This window comes from Vigna umbellata, chromosome 9, assembly GCF_029865625.1.
Source record: "Vigna umbellata cultivar VRB3 chromosome 9, Vumbellata_1.0, whole genome shotgun sequence".
Lineage (NCBI taxonomy): Eukaryota > Viridiplantae > Streptophyta > Magnoliopsida > Fabales > Fabaceae > Vigna > Vigna umbellata.
This window is the reverse complement of record NC_142173.1, coordinates 49,455,722-49,474,310: the sequence shown is the minus strand read 5'-3', so window position 1 is coordinate 49,474,310 and position 18,589 is coordinate 49,455,722. Positions and strand designations below refer to the sequence as shown.

The 18,589-nt window shown below is 34.4% G+C and overlaps 1 protein-coding gene and 1 non-coding gene across 2 annotated transcripts; one reads left to right on the top strand and one right to left on the bottom strand.

Annotated features, from left to right (window-relative positions):
* Positions 1–4,739: 4,739 nt before the first annotated feature.
* On the top strand, positions 4,740–4,811 carry TRNAQ-UUG (transfer RNA glutamine (anticodon UUG)). Its single transcript has one exon. It is a non-coding gene; the product is annotated as a tRNA-Gln (tRNA).
* Positions 4,812–11,972: 7,161 nt separating this feature from the next.
* On the bottom strand, positions 11,973–16,597 carry LOC148193763 (F-box/LRR-repeat protein 3-like). Its single transcript, XM_047318708.2, has 8 exons — positions 15,844–16,597; positions 14,658–14,789; positions 14,258–14,362; positions 13,759–14,152; positions 13,558–13,687; positions 13,104–13,398; positions 12,757–13,008; positions 11,973–12,624 (listed from the first exon to the last, which is right to left on the bottom strand). The coding sequence occupies exons 1-8, from the start codon at positions 16,486–16,488 to the stop codon at positions 12,571–12,573; spliced, it is 2,007 nt and encodes a 668-aa protein (XP_047174664.1). The 5' UTR covers positions 16,489–16,597; the 3' UTR covers positions 11,973–12,570.
* Between the last annotated feature and the right edge of the window lie 1,992 nt (positions 16,598–18,589).

Genomic DNA, 18,589 nt, shown 5'->3' with positions numbered 1-18,589 from the left:
ATAACATACTACACACATCCATCAACATGCTCTACTTGAAATATATTAGAAGTGGACGTTAGAGACAAAGAAGACATTCGCGGAATGTTCTCCTCATAAGAAGACATGTCTAAGATAGTAAAACCTACCTCAGGAAAAGTACTGAAAAAGCAAGTCTGCTCTAACAAGTTGACTTTAACCAACGGCTGCTTCACACGCAAGATAGAGAAGACACAAGATTCAAGGCTAAGAGCTCAGTCTAACGAATATCTTTTGAAAAAAAAGCCTTTAAATAGAAGATCATTTAAAGGAAGAATCAAAATGATAGCTTACAACATAGATATCAATCCTACGAAAAGCGTTTAGAAGAAAAGCTTAAGCTCAAAGAGAATATAAGAGAAGAGAAAAGAAAAAAGTCAAGCAATACTTTCAAGCTTCATTGTAATATTTGCTTACTATTGTAAGAAGAGAGAAAATAGAAAAGAGAGAAACACCTAGTGGGTTTATAGACTATATTGTATTGAACACATATCCTTTCTATGAGAATTATTATCTAAACGACTTGTAAGTAATCGTTAATTGAAATTCTGAATAGAATTAAAACACTTATTGTGATACTTATAGAGTTAAGGAAATCTAGGTAGTGCATAAGAGGATACCAGGATTGTCTATTACTAGGAGTGATGAAATGTAACGCCCCAAATTTCAGGGTGTCACGGGATATTAAAAAATTAGTAAAATTCAAAACTTTATCATAGTGCAGAAACATATTTTCAAAAACTCAACATTTAATGTGTATAATTTATTTAAAACGTAATAGTTTCAAAACATTGGTCTAATGGAAATAATGAAAAAAATATGTATTTTATTCAGAATATGTAACATCTTTTATCTTGCTTCGTATAAAGAGTAAGTTTGATGCTTTTAGTCCGAAAGATTTTTCTACATGTTTCATACTAGGTAAACAATTAGGTAAAACTCTCATATTTAGACTTGTGTCCAATCACGAGAAATCTAGTTTATAACTTAATAACTTTGATCATCTCTAACCACGGTATTAATGAGACTAAACCCTTAAATTCTAAGGCTGAATTTAATATACTCCATTGATGAAAGATATTATATGAATTTATAGAAAAACTCTACTTGCAAATAACGCGTTAAAACTTAAGTAGTAAAAATATAAAGTAATATATATATATATATATATATATATATATATATATATATATATATATATATATATATATATATATATATATAAATCAAAAGAAGTATTAATTTCTAAGATAATATTCCCTTAATGATTATTGTTTCGGTTCAATTGGTCCGAGGGTTGGTCGTCCTTCTTTGCTCTGCTCTCTTTTGATCTTCAATCCTCTTCGAGAACGCGATCCACTCTAATGGGTTGTTGACCTGCAGAAGATACTCAGACGCTCAAATCATACATGTTTCATAAAGAGGTCTATATTTTATTATGATAGAAAAATATCATTGTACCTGACATCAGTTGTATTATTTATAGAGTTTGTGGCAGTTAAGTCCATTGATTAGTTAATAAAATGTAAATTGAAATCAATTTTACAAACAATTAAAAACTTGAGAAACAACTAAAACTTTTAATATTTCAAAATTAAAATAAATGAAGTAAAAAAAACATTATCGTGTTCTATAATTGAAACTTAGATGCATGTGTAAAAAATTTAAAATAATTAGTAATTTTAACTTTTGATAATAAATAATAAAATTAAAAAAGGTTTTTATGTTCAAGAATGGAAACATAGAGGGGTGAGGGGGTTTAAAAGGGATTTTCATGTTCAATATTGGTAACTTGTATGTGTGAATATAGCCTTCTAAATATTTGTAATATTAAGTTCTTGAAATATTAGAAGCTTACAGCAATTTTTATTTTAATATTCAAAGAAATTTTAATTTTTATATATTATTGTTTTAAAAAATATTCAGCTATCTAAGTATTCATTGGCATAATTTGTAAAGAAATTTGTATAAAAATAAAAAATCGTATTAAATGAGTTTACTATCAAACGATGACCTTATTTGAATTGTTAGCAAGTACACTATTTATTTGGTCTTATTGTAAGAACCTAGAAAATAAAGTATTAGAGTAGATAGACGAGCATTTTATTTTAAAATAATCTTATAATATAAATAGAAATTTTTAAAGCTCGGTTCATTATCTAAATCACCTCTATCTCTCTAGAACTCTATTCTCCTTGAGTTCTCTGATTTCTCTCTACCCTTTTTTCACTATAGAGTTATCTGTTTGACGATTAGGAAGTGCCTAGACGATCCTTGCGTCAAGGACAACAATCTCTACCGATCAATTTCTTGTTTTGAGACGGTAAGTCGTTTTCCTTTTTCCTTCGTACGTTCTTGGATTGTGATCATGCAATGATTTCTGTTGCATGTATCTGGTTATTATTCTCTTAAATTTTTAGCTCAATTTAGGTTCTAAGATTTGCTTCCTATCACCAATTGGTGAGTTATAGGTTTTTGTAGAATTTCCTTGTGGTGCAAGCAAACTGTCGGGGTTTCTTTGAGCTGTGCTTTTGATCTGAGGTAAGGGAATCTAGAAATGTCTTTAAATTGTATTTAATTGTGTATCTTGTTGAGAATATGATTGTGGAACTGCTTGAGTTGAAATCATGTTTTAGGGTAAATAAATATGATGTAATTTGATTGTTTTGAGTATGGAATGATAAACTGAGAATTTGAATTGTATGAAGTGATGGTTGCTCTGTTATTAAATGTTTATAGTATTGGAAATATGTAATTGTAGGTTTAAATGATGATAAATTTGATATAGTGTTGTATCATGGTAAATTGAAGTGAGTTATTTTGATTTCATAGTTAATTTAGAGGAAGTGAGGTAGTTGAAATGAGAATTTGGAGTTGAGAGCTCATTGGGTCTATTGGGACAGTTTAGGTAAGTCAAATGTGACTTGTTTAAGTCATCAAAATGGTCTAAAACATGTTCAAAGTGGTAAATTGTGATTTGAGTCCCTAAGTTGATGAATTTGATGTTCTAGAGTAGGAAATGATCCATAAACACTTTAGATTGATAGTAGGAAGGTTTAGAATCATTTAGTCAAGTCTAGTTAGGTATATAAAACAAGTTAGGAGGATTAGAAGTTGGGAAAAGTCTTTGGAATTGGTAATTCTAGGTATGAGGGGAAATTCTGCAGATTTGTGATGTAGAATTATGCAGACTCGTTGTGCGAATTCATTCGCACAACGAGTGGTATTGGTGAGTGACTCTCTGTTTGAGCAATTCGCATAGCGAGAGTGCATTGTGTGAATCATCTTGTGTTGTACTATGTTGGGTATTATTTGGTTTGTGAAGTATGTTTGAGAGTGTATTGAATTATATAATAAAGGACAAAAATGGATGTTAACTACACATAAAAGTATGTGATTCAAAGGTATGAATGGTGATTCAAAGGTATGAATGGTGATTCAAAGTGAATGAAAGTATGTGGTTTAACAGTATGGTTGATGGACGTAATTCCATGATCCTCACGGAGAGGTTACATGGTGGTGCCCTATGTTGATTTTCAAAGTAAAAGTGTGTTCCAAAGTGAATGCTCTTGGTGAGGTTCAAGTATGTTTAGAATGAATGCAGGAGCTCAGTCTTGCGGGTTATCCTGAAACTCCAAGGTCTTTCATTCTCAAGTAGAGAGAATTGATTCATGTCGTGAGGAGTATCAGGAGGTCTTAGTCTTGGATGCTTCTAGTATGATCCAAGGTGAGTGATAACGGACTAACCTCGTGAGTGTGGTAGGGTGAAACCCATTGGCAATGGCTTTACAAAGCAGTAGAAGCCACCACGAGTGCACAACCCGCCATAGCTCGACAATCATTCTAAGTCCGGACAATCCATTCATAATAAGTGTTTTATGATTGTGTAGTGATATGTTGGTTGTATATAACATGTTTTAATTAGGTTTATATATATATATATATATATATATATATATATATATATATATATATATATATATATATATCGTTTCTCAATTGTAAAGTAGCTTACCCTTGCATTTCTATGTATGTCTTTGTATGTTGTTTCTCTTTTGCGATGATCATCAAATGGTGTGAGCTTAGGGATTCACCTTTTCAGTTGTTCCAGCTTGAGATGAGGGAGTAGCAGATGAGTTGTTAGATAGATCTACAGAAGTATATCTCATTCTTTGAAGGAGGTTTGTTTTAACTAGTCGTTCTTTTAGCATCTATGTAACGTTTTATTTTGGTAGTTTTATACTATTAAAATGGGATATTACACTTATAATTAATGTCCCGATAAAATAGCCATTTTAATATCCTGATATTTATTTGAAGATAATTTTTTTAATTATAAAATTAATATCAAGTGAAATTTCAGAGCAACAAGTAAATAGTTTAATATCTTTTAGTAAATTATAGTAACTTGTTTATTAACATAGATAATGACATAATAAGAAAGACGTTTAATATTACCATGAATAAATTGGAAATGATTAATAAAATAATGTATATTTACATACTCATAAATGTCATCACCCTAGTAACAAATCTAATTATGCAAACATAAAAAGGGTTATACTTAAAAAAAATGGAAGTGTTTGTGTAACAAACACACATAATATTTTCACACAAACTTTTTATCTTAACATGTAACAGAATTCTGCATCTTTTTTCTAATGCAAAATGAATAAGAATTGCAAACTTTAAAACATTAGTAAAATTATGAGTCCGTACCTGGTTCTATGGTGTAGTGGTTAGCACTCTGGACTTTGAATCCAGCGACCTGGGTTCGACTCCCGGTAGGACCTAAAACTTTTGCATTTAATTAAATTTTGCTGATGTGTATGTGTAACTATACATACACCTATTTCAATAGAACAAACATATTGAGAAGACTCAGCTAGATGTTAGCTAACGTTAACTTGTTCTCCTATTGGTCAACTTTGTAATAATCTTTTATTTAAATGGATATGAGTTGATTTTTTTTCTTCATTAACTTGAATATATTTTATGTTGATTTTTCTTTGTCTTTATCTTTTACTTAATTTCTTGACTGAATCTTTAATTAAAATTGTATAGTATAATTGTTTGGTTAACATTTTCAAAGTTATTATTTAGTCAATTTTTCAAAAGAACTTTGAGATGTTTCAAATATTAAATCCCTATAAATCTAACGGTTTCTCGTTGAGGCTATCAGTAATTCTACAAATTAAGCACAATCATTACAAATCCAATGTATTTATAAGTAAGAACATGTAAAACATAATTATTGACTTTTGGGTTATAATTAGGTCAATCCTAATTAAAAGTCAACTTCGAAACCTGTAAATACAAAAGAAAGATAAGGAGGTAGGTGATTACATTTATTGTGAATTTAAGACTTTACTATGATAACCGATTGGACACATTTAACTGAATTGAGCGTCGGAATGCATTTGACAGATACTCATCCGCTCGGTCTGGAGACTGAAGGTGAAAGGCTAAGGACAATTGTAAGGAGATCTAAAGATAACATTAAAAGGTTAACGTGAAAGTGTGAAGAATAGTTCTCAACCCCTTATCCAAAACATTTTAGCGCAAACTGTAGGGTTCGAGGAAGAATAAAGAAACCCGATGGTGACCACAAGAAACATGGGAGATCAGAAGGATCCAATGGAGCTAATCAAAGAGATGTAATCGCAGATGCAGGAGATGTAAAGGTGGCATGAGACTAAGATAGTCACATTGAGGGTCTAGCATGCTGCCGATCGGCAAGAACAATCGATCCAACACTCGGTGTCGCTCATTCCCTTACACTCGAAGGAGAACGTTCAAGCTGAAGAATCGAGTAGAACCGGTCAAGAGATGAGCACTACAACTATGGCAAACACCTTGGTTCAAATGGTGCAAGAAGAGGGCCTGCTTCCTGATGAGTTATGCCCCAACTATGGGTGATAATGACAGTGGAATGATGGATTGGACTGTGAGAAGAGAGGAGGTATGCTCACTTAATTTAACTGGCAGTGGAAGAATTTGGATTCGGTGGAGGATTTTGGTGGAAGGAAAGCTTAAGGTAGAGGAGATACTAGCTCAGACGACCTTCACTGGAAGGAAGCTAAATGGAGAGGGAAAGCTCAAGAAAGAGGTGACTTTTGGACAAAGTCTTGGGGCTGGAAATCCATCATTCGGATTAAAACTCAATATTCATCAAAAGTGCTTCATACAAGATGATGGGTGTGCTTTTATAAGGTTTTCAAGCCAACCCATATGATAATCTAATGGTGGATGATAATTAGGGTGAAATCTAGAACCTAATCCACGTGTCTAGGTGTGGGCAATGTGCTGGAAGCAGCTTTGAATCATTTCCACGTGTTGCCAAATGTGTTGCTGGAAGTGTGATCTCTTGACGTTGAGCGCTGCAAGGGTTGGCGCTGAGCGCAACCCGTGTGGACTTTCTTGGCTACTCTTTTGGCTATCCCTCTCCATGGGCTGGAATGGGCCTTGTTGGATCCTCTGGTTGGGCTTCGAGCTTCCATTTGGAGTGTGCAAAGAGGTGTTGGCTTGCTTTCAAAATTATTATGAAGCCTTCTTTGTTATTCTTCAAGTAAATGGATCTTTGTTTAAATGATGGGCTTGGACCCAAGTCATCACTTCCTCTCATTGTGACTTTCAAGGAGGCCCCGATGCTCGAGAAGTCAGCCCCTCCTGTCTTTAAGAAGTACGATGGATCTGCAGACCCGAACGATCATCTCTGTTTGTTCGCTAATACCATGGTGTTCTATTCATCGAGTGATCTAGTATGGTGTCGAGCGTTCTCTTTGTCTCTGAAGGAGAGGCGTTGGCGTGGTTCAACACCTTACCGCCTAATATGGTCGATTGCTTGGCCACAATATGCACCCTATTCGGTAGCCAGTACGCTACTAGTAGGGTTCATAGTCTATCACACCTTTTCTTAGTAAGTATAAAGCAAGCAAAGGATGAATCTTTGAAGGCATTTATGGACCGGTATAACAGAACCGCGCAACAAGTGAGGGACGTCAGCTAAGATTTTATCCTCAACAACCTACCAACAACTTTATAGGCAGAACCGCTCGCGAATAGTCTTTGTGCTAGGGCACCGAAGAATATGGATAAGCTGCAGGAGAGAGCGGTCGTGTTTATGCACATCGAGGATATGCATTCTTTCTGTAAGAGGCAGCAAGAGGATGTTACGGCTACAACATCTAGGGAGGAAAGGAATGATGGGAAGAAGCTAATTGTCGAGGAAGACAAGGTGATCAAGCCTGGACCCAAAGACCTTCCTCACACACCCAAAATCAAATAATATACCCTATTAAACGCGCCGAGGTCAACAATCTTGGAGGAAGCGTTAAGTTCAGATCTACTCCCCTCGATCAAGAAGAAACCAACCCCAAGGAACACTAATGGGAAGAAGCATTTTCGATACCATCAAAATCTTGGGCACACCTCGGAAGACTGCTCCGTCCTCCATGATAAAATCGAAAAGGTGATCTGAGTGAATCACTTGCAAAAATATGTGAAGGTTGAGCGAGTAGAGAGAAGTCCCCCTCTAAGAAGAAGTCTCAACCGTCTCCCTCGATGGGATGATCATCGATATGGCGCTCGACATCGCAGAAGGAGCAAGAGTATGAGTCGTGACCAATAGATACATGGTCACATAAATATAATCTCTGAAGGCTTTGCAGGAGGTGGAGCTTCCCCTCTGTGTAAAAAAGGCATCTCAAAAGTCTGAAGACCGTCCACCTCGTGGATAAGAAGCCACAATCCATGCCACCTATCACTTTCTTAGTCGAGGACTTCCATGCTCCTAACCCCAATCAGGATGACCCTATGGTTATCACTATCGAGATCGCTTAGTACAACATGAGCAAGGTGCTCATTGACCAGGGAAGTTCTATGAACATCCTTTACTAGAAGACATTCCAAAAAATGGATTTGTCTAAAGACCTTATAGTCTTCTACAACGAACAAATTGTAGGTTTAACGAACAAACAGGTAGATATGAGGGGCATGTAGATTTCAAGGCCTGTCTCGAAACGGGCCGCGATGCGAAGGAAATGAGGGTGAGATACCTATTGGTGGAGGCGAACACCTCCTACAATGTGTTGATCGAGTGGTTGTGCTTGAATGTGTTTAGAGCGATTACATTCACCCCCTCACTTAGCAATAAAGTTCCCATCTAACCGAGGAATAGTTTGCACCATTCGGGCTGATCGAAAGACAACTCGAGAATATTATATGGCATGACTGAAGGTAGAGCCCTTTGTCCCTCCCTAGAGGGTTAGACATTCGAAGGTAGGTATGGCTGACTTGGACCCCAAAATTATATCGTATGACCGCCCGGTAAACATTCTTAAAGTTGATCGAGCAGTCAACTTTCTAAAAGAATGTTAAGATGTTCCCAATCCCAAGTCTCCGCAAGCCGAATGGCTTCTCATTGAGACAATCGACAAGTATACTAATTAAGCACCATAATCACAAATCCAACGTATTTACAAGTAAGAATAGGTAGAACATACTTATTGACTTTTGGGTCGTAATTAAGTCAATCCTAATTAAAAGCTCATTTCAAAACCTCTTAATACAAAGGTAGGGTAAGAAGGTATGTGATTGCATTTATTGTGAATTAAAGAGTTTACTATGGTAACTGATTGGACACATTTGACTAACTTAAGTGTTGAAGTACCTTTAACAAGTACTCACCTACTCGGTTTGAATACTGAAGGTGAAAGACTAAATACAATTATAATGGAGATCTAAAGATAACATTAAAATGTTAACGAAAAAGTGTGAAGGGGTAATTCTCAACCCAAAATTAACTTAAATGATTTTTTTATTTATACCAATTTAAATCGATTTAATCTTAAACTATTTTTTATTCAACTTAAACACCTTAATTTTATATGTTCAAAATCTAAAAAGTATGTAATTTAAATCTAATTTAATAATTTAAACTTAAAATCCAAATTTAGATTTAAGATAAATTTATTTAGGTAGACTTTAAGTAATATAGAGTAAGATTATTATAAGTCGGATTTTCACAATTTAGATTTTCTTTGTCATTTATTGTATCTACCTGGTCCAATTGATGTGCTAAAGAATGTGGCTCGATAGGGTTCAATAAGTCTATTTATCTTGGAATAATCTCAAACTACATTTATTGGAAGAATATTTACATATTAATGATAATTTTAACTAATTTTGATGGTAAATGTAACTAATCTCGCAAGTTTAATAATATTATTATTATTTACAGTAAGATATGACATTGTTATCATTATCTTTTTTAGGTAAGTGTTATTTTACTCGTATTATTTGATATCACATTACTTATTTTATAACAAAGGCCTAAGGCCCAAAAATCCTATAAATACATTTGACATTCCCTAGGAATACTCACTCACTCTCATACTCATCCTCTTTTTCTCACAAGATCTTAATTCTCTTATTGACTTGAGCGTCGGTGAGCCTTTTGTAGGTGAATCTTCCTTCGCGATCCAAACCTCAAGAGTACACGTCAAAAACTTCAAAGCCACACTGATTACGCCACTTGTACAAAGATCCATGTTCAGGTGGTAAGAATAGTTGGCACTCATCATGAGATCGATAATGAGGTTCTAAAGATGAACCACGAGTTCTTTTAAACACCTTCATTCTCATTAGATCTCGACTTGGGGACTTATGTTCCTACCATTCCCAATAATCTCATATTACTTAGGAGTCAAGACCAATAACAATTTAAATACTTCTTTCATCCTTCAAAGTGATTGTTAAAGACAAAATCGTGATGGAAGACTCCAAAATAAATAATATATTGAATCAAGAGTAATTGATCTTAAAGATATCACTCAACAATGACACCCATCACGAAGTTGTGTACCTATCTATTCTGGTCGATGTAATATTCACAGGAAGAACATTTACAAACTATAAAGATTTGCACTAGAAGTTAATTAACGAAATTATGTAGATATTATTTCTTCTAATGGGAAAGTAAAGAGTTAAAAGATGCTTTAACTAACTCCCTTATCCATTTTTATGCAAACAATACGTTGGAATTATCCATTTTTGTGCAAACAATATGTTGGCATTATCCATTTTTATGCAAACAATATGTTGGAAAACGTACAAACCTAACTGAAGAGATGTGGTTGGAGTGGTCCTTTAATGAGGCCATTGCTTGTACTTTGGGAAGCCTTTCAAAGAATTTATAGTTTTTGGTCCATATGCCTTTTAGGGCAGAAGTGGTCCTTCTTCAGTCATAATTTAAAGTCATGTTGAAGTTATATTGGACATATAGTTCCCAAATAGTTAACATAGTTATGCAAAAAGTGAAAGATTGAACCATCCTTCCAAGCTTGAACAGGTGTTGTGAGAGGAATATAAGCGAGTTATTGTCAATTATAATTTCAGTTGTACCTAATTACATAAAGTTTCAACCGCTTAATCCCAGTATACCTATAGTTATGAGTTAGCCAAATGACATTTTCGTTATTGTGCTTAAGTTTGATCATTCCTTCGCTCTGCTCTCTCCACCTCGCTGAGTGTGTTCAGTTTTAATTTCCTTTGTTTGGACCGGGTGGGGCTGGAAAAGAGAAAAAGAAAAAAAAAAGTGAAAAGTTGTTTTATATTAAAGCAAAGTGTGTGGATTCTAATGGATGGTAAAAGAAATTTTTATTATAAATTTGATTGATGTCACAAAAATATGTAAGAGTTGTTAAATAAAATGTTATTAATAAGTACTTGGGTTAATTTTAGGTTTAATAGGTTCGGAGGTCCCTATATTTGCGGGTTCGTTTCACTTGGGTCCTCCAATTTTAAAAGTGATCAATTAGGTCCCTAATTTAACAAAATTGAGTCAATAATACCCTTTCCGTTAAATGCAAGGGAATCTGAATGCAAATTAAAAATTGCAGAAATTGCCACGTATTAAGCTCAAACTCTGCCACCTGCAAATAAAATGATGCCTCAGCATGTCACCTGATTAATTTGCATTCAGATTCCCTTGCATTTAACGGAAAGGGTATTATTGACTCAATTTTGTTAAATTAGGGACCTAATTGATCACTTCTAAAATTGGAGGACCCAAGTGAAACGAACCCGCAAATATAGGGACCTCCGAACCTATTAAACCTTAATTTTATTAAGAATGTAATTTAAACAGTGAGTAATTAAGTCAGAACAATGGGATGAATTGCAAAAAAATATTTGTTATAATTCTGAGATTATATATAAATATATTATCATTTACATTTGGTTGCACTCAATTCGTACTGAAATGTCAAGAGGATGGTTAGGTAAGGTCAAATACTATAAGTATTGTAATAAAACCAATTTAAATATGGTTTAATTAATACATTGAATGATTGAGTGGTGGAAATAGGCGATAAACAATCAGCAATAAATGTATTGTTCTATATTTAATAGATTACAATTAAAGTCTAAAATATAAATATCCCTAAAGATAGGAATTTTGTTATATTCTAAATATTATATAATAGAGATATTTCTATTGTCATGAATTATAAATATACAGATATATGATGCATTATTAGCAATAAAATTATTCTATTATATCTTAATGTTTGAGATGATACAGTGTTTTATAATACAATGGATTGTGCTCATTCACTATCTCTTTTCGGTGTCTAGTTTTTATTATTATGGCGCTAGTTTTTATCTAATTCGAGAACAAATCAGCTCATTTCTCTTCATGGATGGAGGGCAAGAAACCCAATCTTCCCTCCTTTCCTTAGCTCCAAATCACCTCACTTCAAACACACAAAAATTGATCTGCGCCTCTTGCTATACAAAGAGTACAACAATAAAAGCAAGCATATTGTCTGTGTGGGAATTTGGGGAACCCAATCCCATCAAAAACCTCACAAAAGGGAAATCTCATTGCTCCATCACTGTGCTAGCTAATTTAGTCCACAAAAATACTAATGATAAAGTAGAATATATATGTATAAGTTCCACATATTTAATCAACCTGACTTTTCCCAGCCAAAAGAAAAGATAGCATTAAAAACAGTCACTGTATTTATACATCCAACCTCCCGTGCTCTTCCATTCTTTGAAAATTCTTCCAATTGTACTTCCCAAAATAAATAATCAAACAATGAGATGTTAGATAGATTTTATACACTTGTTCTGGTTTTTGCATCCAAAAAAGAAAAAAAAAAAACTAACAAAACTTCTTCACTTTTATACCCTTGATTGCCAATTTCTCACTCAAGCAAATGCCCTTGTTCAACATTCTCCCAAAGAGAGCTTAATTATTTGAGTTGTGACGGAATCCAAAACTATCTATGTAGCCCAACGGAAGGACAATCGGCTCCTCCTTTGCAAAGCCTATGTATCCTCCAATGGACTTAACATAATATTTCTAAGGTTTTTCATACTATTTTCTTTAGTTCTAGTAGTGTAGGTGGGGTAGATAGAGTAGATAGAAGTGGATGGATTCTAATTGATTGTCCGAGACACGCATGTGATTATTCTACAACCTGTATTTCGCCTGCCATTCGCAAGTCGCTTTTATCAAAACTTCAAACAACCTGAGACAATCTATTGCATCACATCTTCTAACTGTAGTTTCCAACATTTCGGGTCCAATTCAGCCTGTTCATGAAACACAAAGAACTTCAGCAATCAAATAGAAAAATATTCACAAAAAAAAAAGTTGGTTCAATGAACTCCCAATTTGACAGTATCGTGCTAAATCTTAAGACAAGAACGAGACAAGAACAATACCTGAAACTCTTTATCTCTCCATTCAAACACACAGCCCCGTGCTTCTACATGTCTGATAAGTAGCTCAGGTAACAGAGATCTCAGAGAAAGATGAAGCTTCACTTTTGTAAGCCCTCCACATGCTAATAAAGCTGCAGCCAGTCCTCCTGGAACCAATCCTTGCAGGTGAAGCATGGTAAAACTTTGAAGGCAACTGATACTAGCAAGTGACAAAAGACCTACATCTGTAACTGAGCTATACGACAAATTTATCTGCAAATAATACGAGGATATAACAACATCAGAAACTTCACTAACATTCCTAGCATCTCTTATTTTTATCAGAAATGTGAGAAAAAAGAAAAGACCTGTCTAAGATTTTGGGAGAAATGAGCAAGGGGAATCATCCCACTATCATCAATCTCGTAACACTTTTTTATGTCTAGACGGCTAAGTTGTCTGCAATTCATCGCAATAGCTGCCAGTCCTATGGATGTAACAAGAATACATCCACGAATTTCAAGTGTTTTCAATTTTGAACATTTTGACAAAGAGATTAGAGCCTTATCCGTGATGCTAGTACAATAGGATGTGTTTAATATCTCAAGGCCAGGGCAACCGCCAGCAATTGCTGAAATGCCCACATCAGTTACTCCTGTAGATCTGAAAAAAAAAAGAAAAAACAAGATCATGATGACAACGAACAAAAAAGCTCTTGCTTGTATGCTTCCACATATATTTAACATTTCAATTTTATACAAGACTACCATACTGAGACAAATTATATATCCCAAAATTTTATTTTAAACTTGAATCACAAACCTGTAAAGATCCAACTCCTTTAATTTTGAGCAAAACATGCCAACATAGGTTAGTCCTCGATCAGTTATGTTCAGGCATATTCCTATTTTCAAGCTGGATAGCTTAGAACAAGAAGATAAGGACATAAGACCTGCAGAGAGACAACGTAAGTAAAGCAGCTGATATGATAGTAAATATTTTCAAAGAGGGGTAGATTCAAACCTTCATCGTCAATTTCATTATCTGTTAGGTCAAGCTCCTCAAGATAATGGCATTTCTGTCCAACCAAGACAAATGCTTCCTGTGGAACTAAAGTACATGACTCCATTTTCAGAGAAGTGAGACCCGTGCATGAATTTGCAATGCTGGCAATGGAAACATCAGTTATCTTGCGACAGCATGTGATGTCAAGCTTCCTTAAATCTTTTTGTTTTGACACAAGTAACGAAAGAGCTTCATCTGTAACTCCCAAACATTTGCTTAGACTTAGCTCCCTAAGTGAAATGCACAAACTTCCAATGGCCCTTAATCCTTCAGAAGTAACCGGGCATCCATCTAGTACAATTGATTGCAACATGGAAAGTTTATTTAAACCATCAACAAGATCAAGGGTGACCTGGACAATCAAATGCCAAATATTAGGTACAATTGAAATCTTCATCCAGTGTGCTAAACAAAATATACACAGACAACAATAAATAGAGAACGGGAAGAAAATTACAGGAGAACCATCTGCTAAAATGAGTTTCTCTAAACCTCCAGAAATGCTAGTCAGCTTTGATAGCCCCGTGTGACTTATGTTTTGACAACCTGAGATATCAAGTTTCTGCATAAGAGAATTTGTTAAATAACTAGACCAGGAAAACAAGTGTGATCTGAAGACAAGGAATATTAACTATTTACGAAATTAAATAGTTTTGACTAACTGCAAATGACACATTGAAGTTGTAACCAAGTTAAAAAAAAATACAATGACTTCTATCTATGTTCACATTCAACCTATTACTAAAAGGAAGAACATTAAATAAGAAAAAGCTGTACGCCATTAAGTTTATGCTGAAGTTATCTTTGCCATTAAATACATAAACAATAAAAAAGCAAGTTAGGCATCCCCATTATACCTTCAATGTCTTGCACCCTTGTTTTAAGAGATCAACACCGAGGCTGCCATCGTCAATGCCAAAGCATCCTTCAAGGACCAAATCTTCCAGAAGCTGCAATTTGAAGATTGACGGAAGACATTTCTCCGTGATCTACACAACACAAGAAACCAATAACAATACTAGTTATACCCACCAGATCATTTCAAATGCCCAACTCATTCAAGAAACAGCACATTCAGAACCACTAAATCAACAGAACTTCAAAACAGCAGTTGAAACGCTGTAACAAAAAGATGACATTAAACCATCACTGCTTAACAAAAGAGCCAATGAATTTAGACACATGAATACCACTTCGAAAAGAAAAAATTAACTAAACCACCAAAATCATATTTTCTTATCAATTACTCATCTTTACTATTTTCGCCTCAGCCAACCTGGTTCAACACCTTTTGCTACCTTCAGCATTAAACCTCCCATCTTCCCTCCTAGCAACAACCAAATTCTTCCTCTTCAGCCTACCAACCAGTTTTTTCTTTTTTTTACGAGAACACATGTATCTTTCATCTGTAACAAACCTAATAGAAACATATAGAACTATTTATATGTATAAAACTCTAAAACAACCAATTAATGAAAATAAAATGAAAACAGACATGATTCACAACAACAATAAAAAATTAATAACAATTACTGAAAAAGTTACGTCTAGGATAAAATCATTAATAAATGCGAAAACTAAATTCATTCTTAATTTGGAAATATACTAGATAAATATACGAAAACATAACATTTTACCATAATACTAACCCCGCAAAATCATCAATAACACAGGTGTATCAGAGCGCTAATATGAAAATAAATAAATCTTTTCCTTTCTTTTTACCAAAATCTGCCTCATAAAGCTAATTAAAAACAGGAGCCATTAACTATAATTATAACTAGGTTTAAGTACACTTTATTTGTTATACCTACACAATCTATCTGGAATGCTAACAAGTAGTTTTTAGGCACAATGTACTGGTACTAAAACATAAAGACTGCAGATATCTAAAGCTTGTACTCAACTAAAATTATAATTAATTACCAAATATTACCCAATCCAATCGATTAAACCAAACACAGAAAACCTCGCTAACTAACCACCATAATCCATAACCAGATACAATGAATGAACACCATAGAGAAAGAGAGAGAAATTTACAGGTAAATATGAGAGATCCAATGATGTGAGCTCCTTGCACTTAATCGCAACCAAATCCACACCCAAATCCCCAATCCCCACACACCACTTCAAGCAAATCAGCCTCAATTTCCTACACCCCACCGCAATACACCCAATCCCCATATCTGTCACCAGCTTGCATCTTGCCAGCCACAACTTTCGCAAGTTCTTTGCACGCGCCACCGCCGCGACCCCAGCATCCCTCAACTCCGTCGCGTTCGACAGGTCCAGCTCCACCAAATTCCCACACCGCGCGCCCACGTTCAACAGCCCGCTCCCCGTGAACCACCGCGATCGCGACAGGTCCAACCGCCGCAGCGTCTCCCCGTACGCGCCAGCCACGAGCGCGAGCGCCCCGTCGCCCACGCGCGGGCAGAGAGAGAGATCCAGGTCCGTTACGCTCGGGTAGCGGGCAGCGAGTGCCGGAAGGTGCTCCGCCCGCAGCGGCCGCAGCGCGCGGCGGTGCCTGGCCTCCGCAGCGTAGAACGCTTTGCACGTCAGCGCGAAGGACTTCTTGTCCGACGGCGCCGTTTCGAGAAAGTCGAGAATGAGAAAAATGAGCTCCTCCGTCAGCACCTGGAACGGGTTGTCGTTTTGCGAGTCCGAGCGCTTTTGCCTCTTCATCGTCGATGCGGTGCGTTTCGTCCTCTTTCGTCGTTTTGGACGTTAATGGTAAGTAAGAAGAAGAGAGGAAGAAAAAGGGTTTTCGTTTTGCTTTGCAAGGTTGGTTGGGAGAATAACTGTTAATGCGAGATTTTATTGAACGAGTAAGGAAGACGAGGAAAGTCCATTCGGACCAAAATGCCACTGCTGTTTTCTTTCCACTGCTTGCATCCTCTCCTGAAAAGACAGAAAAACCCCTCTTTCTTCTCATAATTACACAAGTTAGGTCAGTGGCATAACAAGAGCATTCCTATAACTGAAATGCAACAATATTTTATTATATATAATAAAACACCAAATTTTAAGAAAATTAATTAAAATAGTATAACTTATTAAAGACAACACATAAAACACTTTAAATTATTATATTTTTAGTTACGAAATTAATGATTAATTAATCAAACATTTCCATTTGGCATAACAGTGATTAGAGAAAACAAGTTGGGGTATTTTGGTCGTAGCACATAGACAGAGTGGCGCGTACGGAGAAGGACAGATAAGGACAGAATTAATAAGGGAGAAGATAGAGGGTATTATGGTAATTTGGCAGTCTTTTTCTTCATCTGATGCAGATGACATATGGTGGAGGACTATATGAGGAAGGACAGATTCAAGTGCGGCCAGTACGAAAGGAGCCATTTCACAAAAGCCACACGCACTTTTTCATCTTTATTTTTTATTTTTTCAAAACAAAATTTTGATAATGATAATTAATTTTGAAAGAGTAAAAAATTGAAAAGGAAACGGAGAGAGAGAGAAAATTTGCCGTACTTATAGATGACCTTGCATAGTACTTGCCTGACTCAGATAAGAACGGTTAGAGAGAGAAGTTAGGTTTTGAAATGATTGAGAGAGAGAGAAAGAGTGCGTCAAAGTTTTACAACATGGATTGATTGATATTTTGAATTTTGAGGCAAAAATTTAGGTCATTACACGGTTCTTACATGTCATTGAAAACCACTTTATATTATTTTAACCATTTTTATTACTAACTGTTGCATTAAATATATTTCCCGAAACCGTACATTAGTAGTAGAGTTAGGTCGTTTCCAAAGTCTTCTTCCAAAAAAAAAAAATAGATATCATCACATCACACTTTGTTGGGTGGAGTTAAATAATGAATCACCACTGCACTTTTATTTTGATCAACCTTATTTATTTTTATTTCTACAAATTATTTTTATTTGTAATATATTTTGAAATTGACTCAATAATAAAAGTGGAAGAAAAATAATTATAAATTCAAATTTTTGTAATATTTTTATGAGATATTTTTAAGTTCTATGATTTAATATTTTGTGAAGCAAATAAATCCAATAAAACCTTTGTTTGAAAGATTCTAACTCTGGCTAAACAACAAGTGAAGTCATTATTAATGGATATCATCTTCACAAGAGAAGTTCGTCTCTAAATATCGTTTTAGCAAGTTGTAATAATAAAGTATATTTTTCTATTTATTAAAATTTGTGCACAAAAATATATTATTAAAATTCTTCTGATATTTTGTCTTGACAAGTATTTTAGGTCTTGAAACAAATAATATTTTTAATAAAATAATATTATTTGCACATATTTGAGTTTTGAGTATTTTTAATTTAATTTTATTGTATTAGTAACTTTCAGAAGTACTAATAATACTTTTATTTATTTTAAATAACTATATATATATATATATATATATATATATATATATAATATAAGTAGCTTGTTTAAGTGTATAGGTGAAAGAGTAAATTAAAAAAAATGAATTGAATTAATTTTGAAATAATTGTGAAATGAAATTAGTATATAAAAAGTTGAAAATCATCAAATTTCATTTCTGAATTAATCACCATGTAAATATCCATTTAGGAAAGTGATGGAAGGAGAAATTTCTAAATTTTGACTTTAAAATACATGGTTTTTTAACTTCTAAAAATAACATAATTATCTATATTTTGTTCTCTTTCTAGTTACATTAAAAATCTATTTAAATAAAGTACTGTTGGAAATTGAGAGTGAAATGAAATTTTGTGGTCAACAATGTGTACCTGTGGGTAGTACTACGGATACATACTACCCT

Excerpts from the sequence above, each read along its gene's own strand:
- LOC148193763 (XM_047318708.2), bottom strand. The coding sequence starts at position 16,488 with ATGAAGAGGCAAAAGCGCTCGGACTCGCAAAACGACAACCCGTTCCAG. Across the intron at positions 14,363-14,657 it reads AAGGGTGCAAGACATTGAAG|AAACTTGATATCTCAGGTTG; the intron begins GTATAATGGGGA and ends TCTCTTATGCAG. Across the intron at positions 13,688-13,758 it reads TAATGAAATTGACGATGAAG|GTCTTATGTCCTTATCTTCT; the intron begins GTTTGAATCTAC and ends GTCTCTCTGCAG.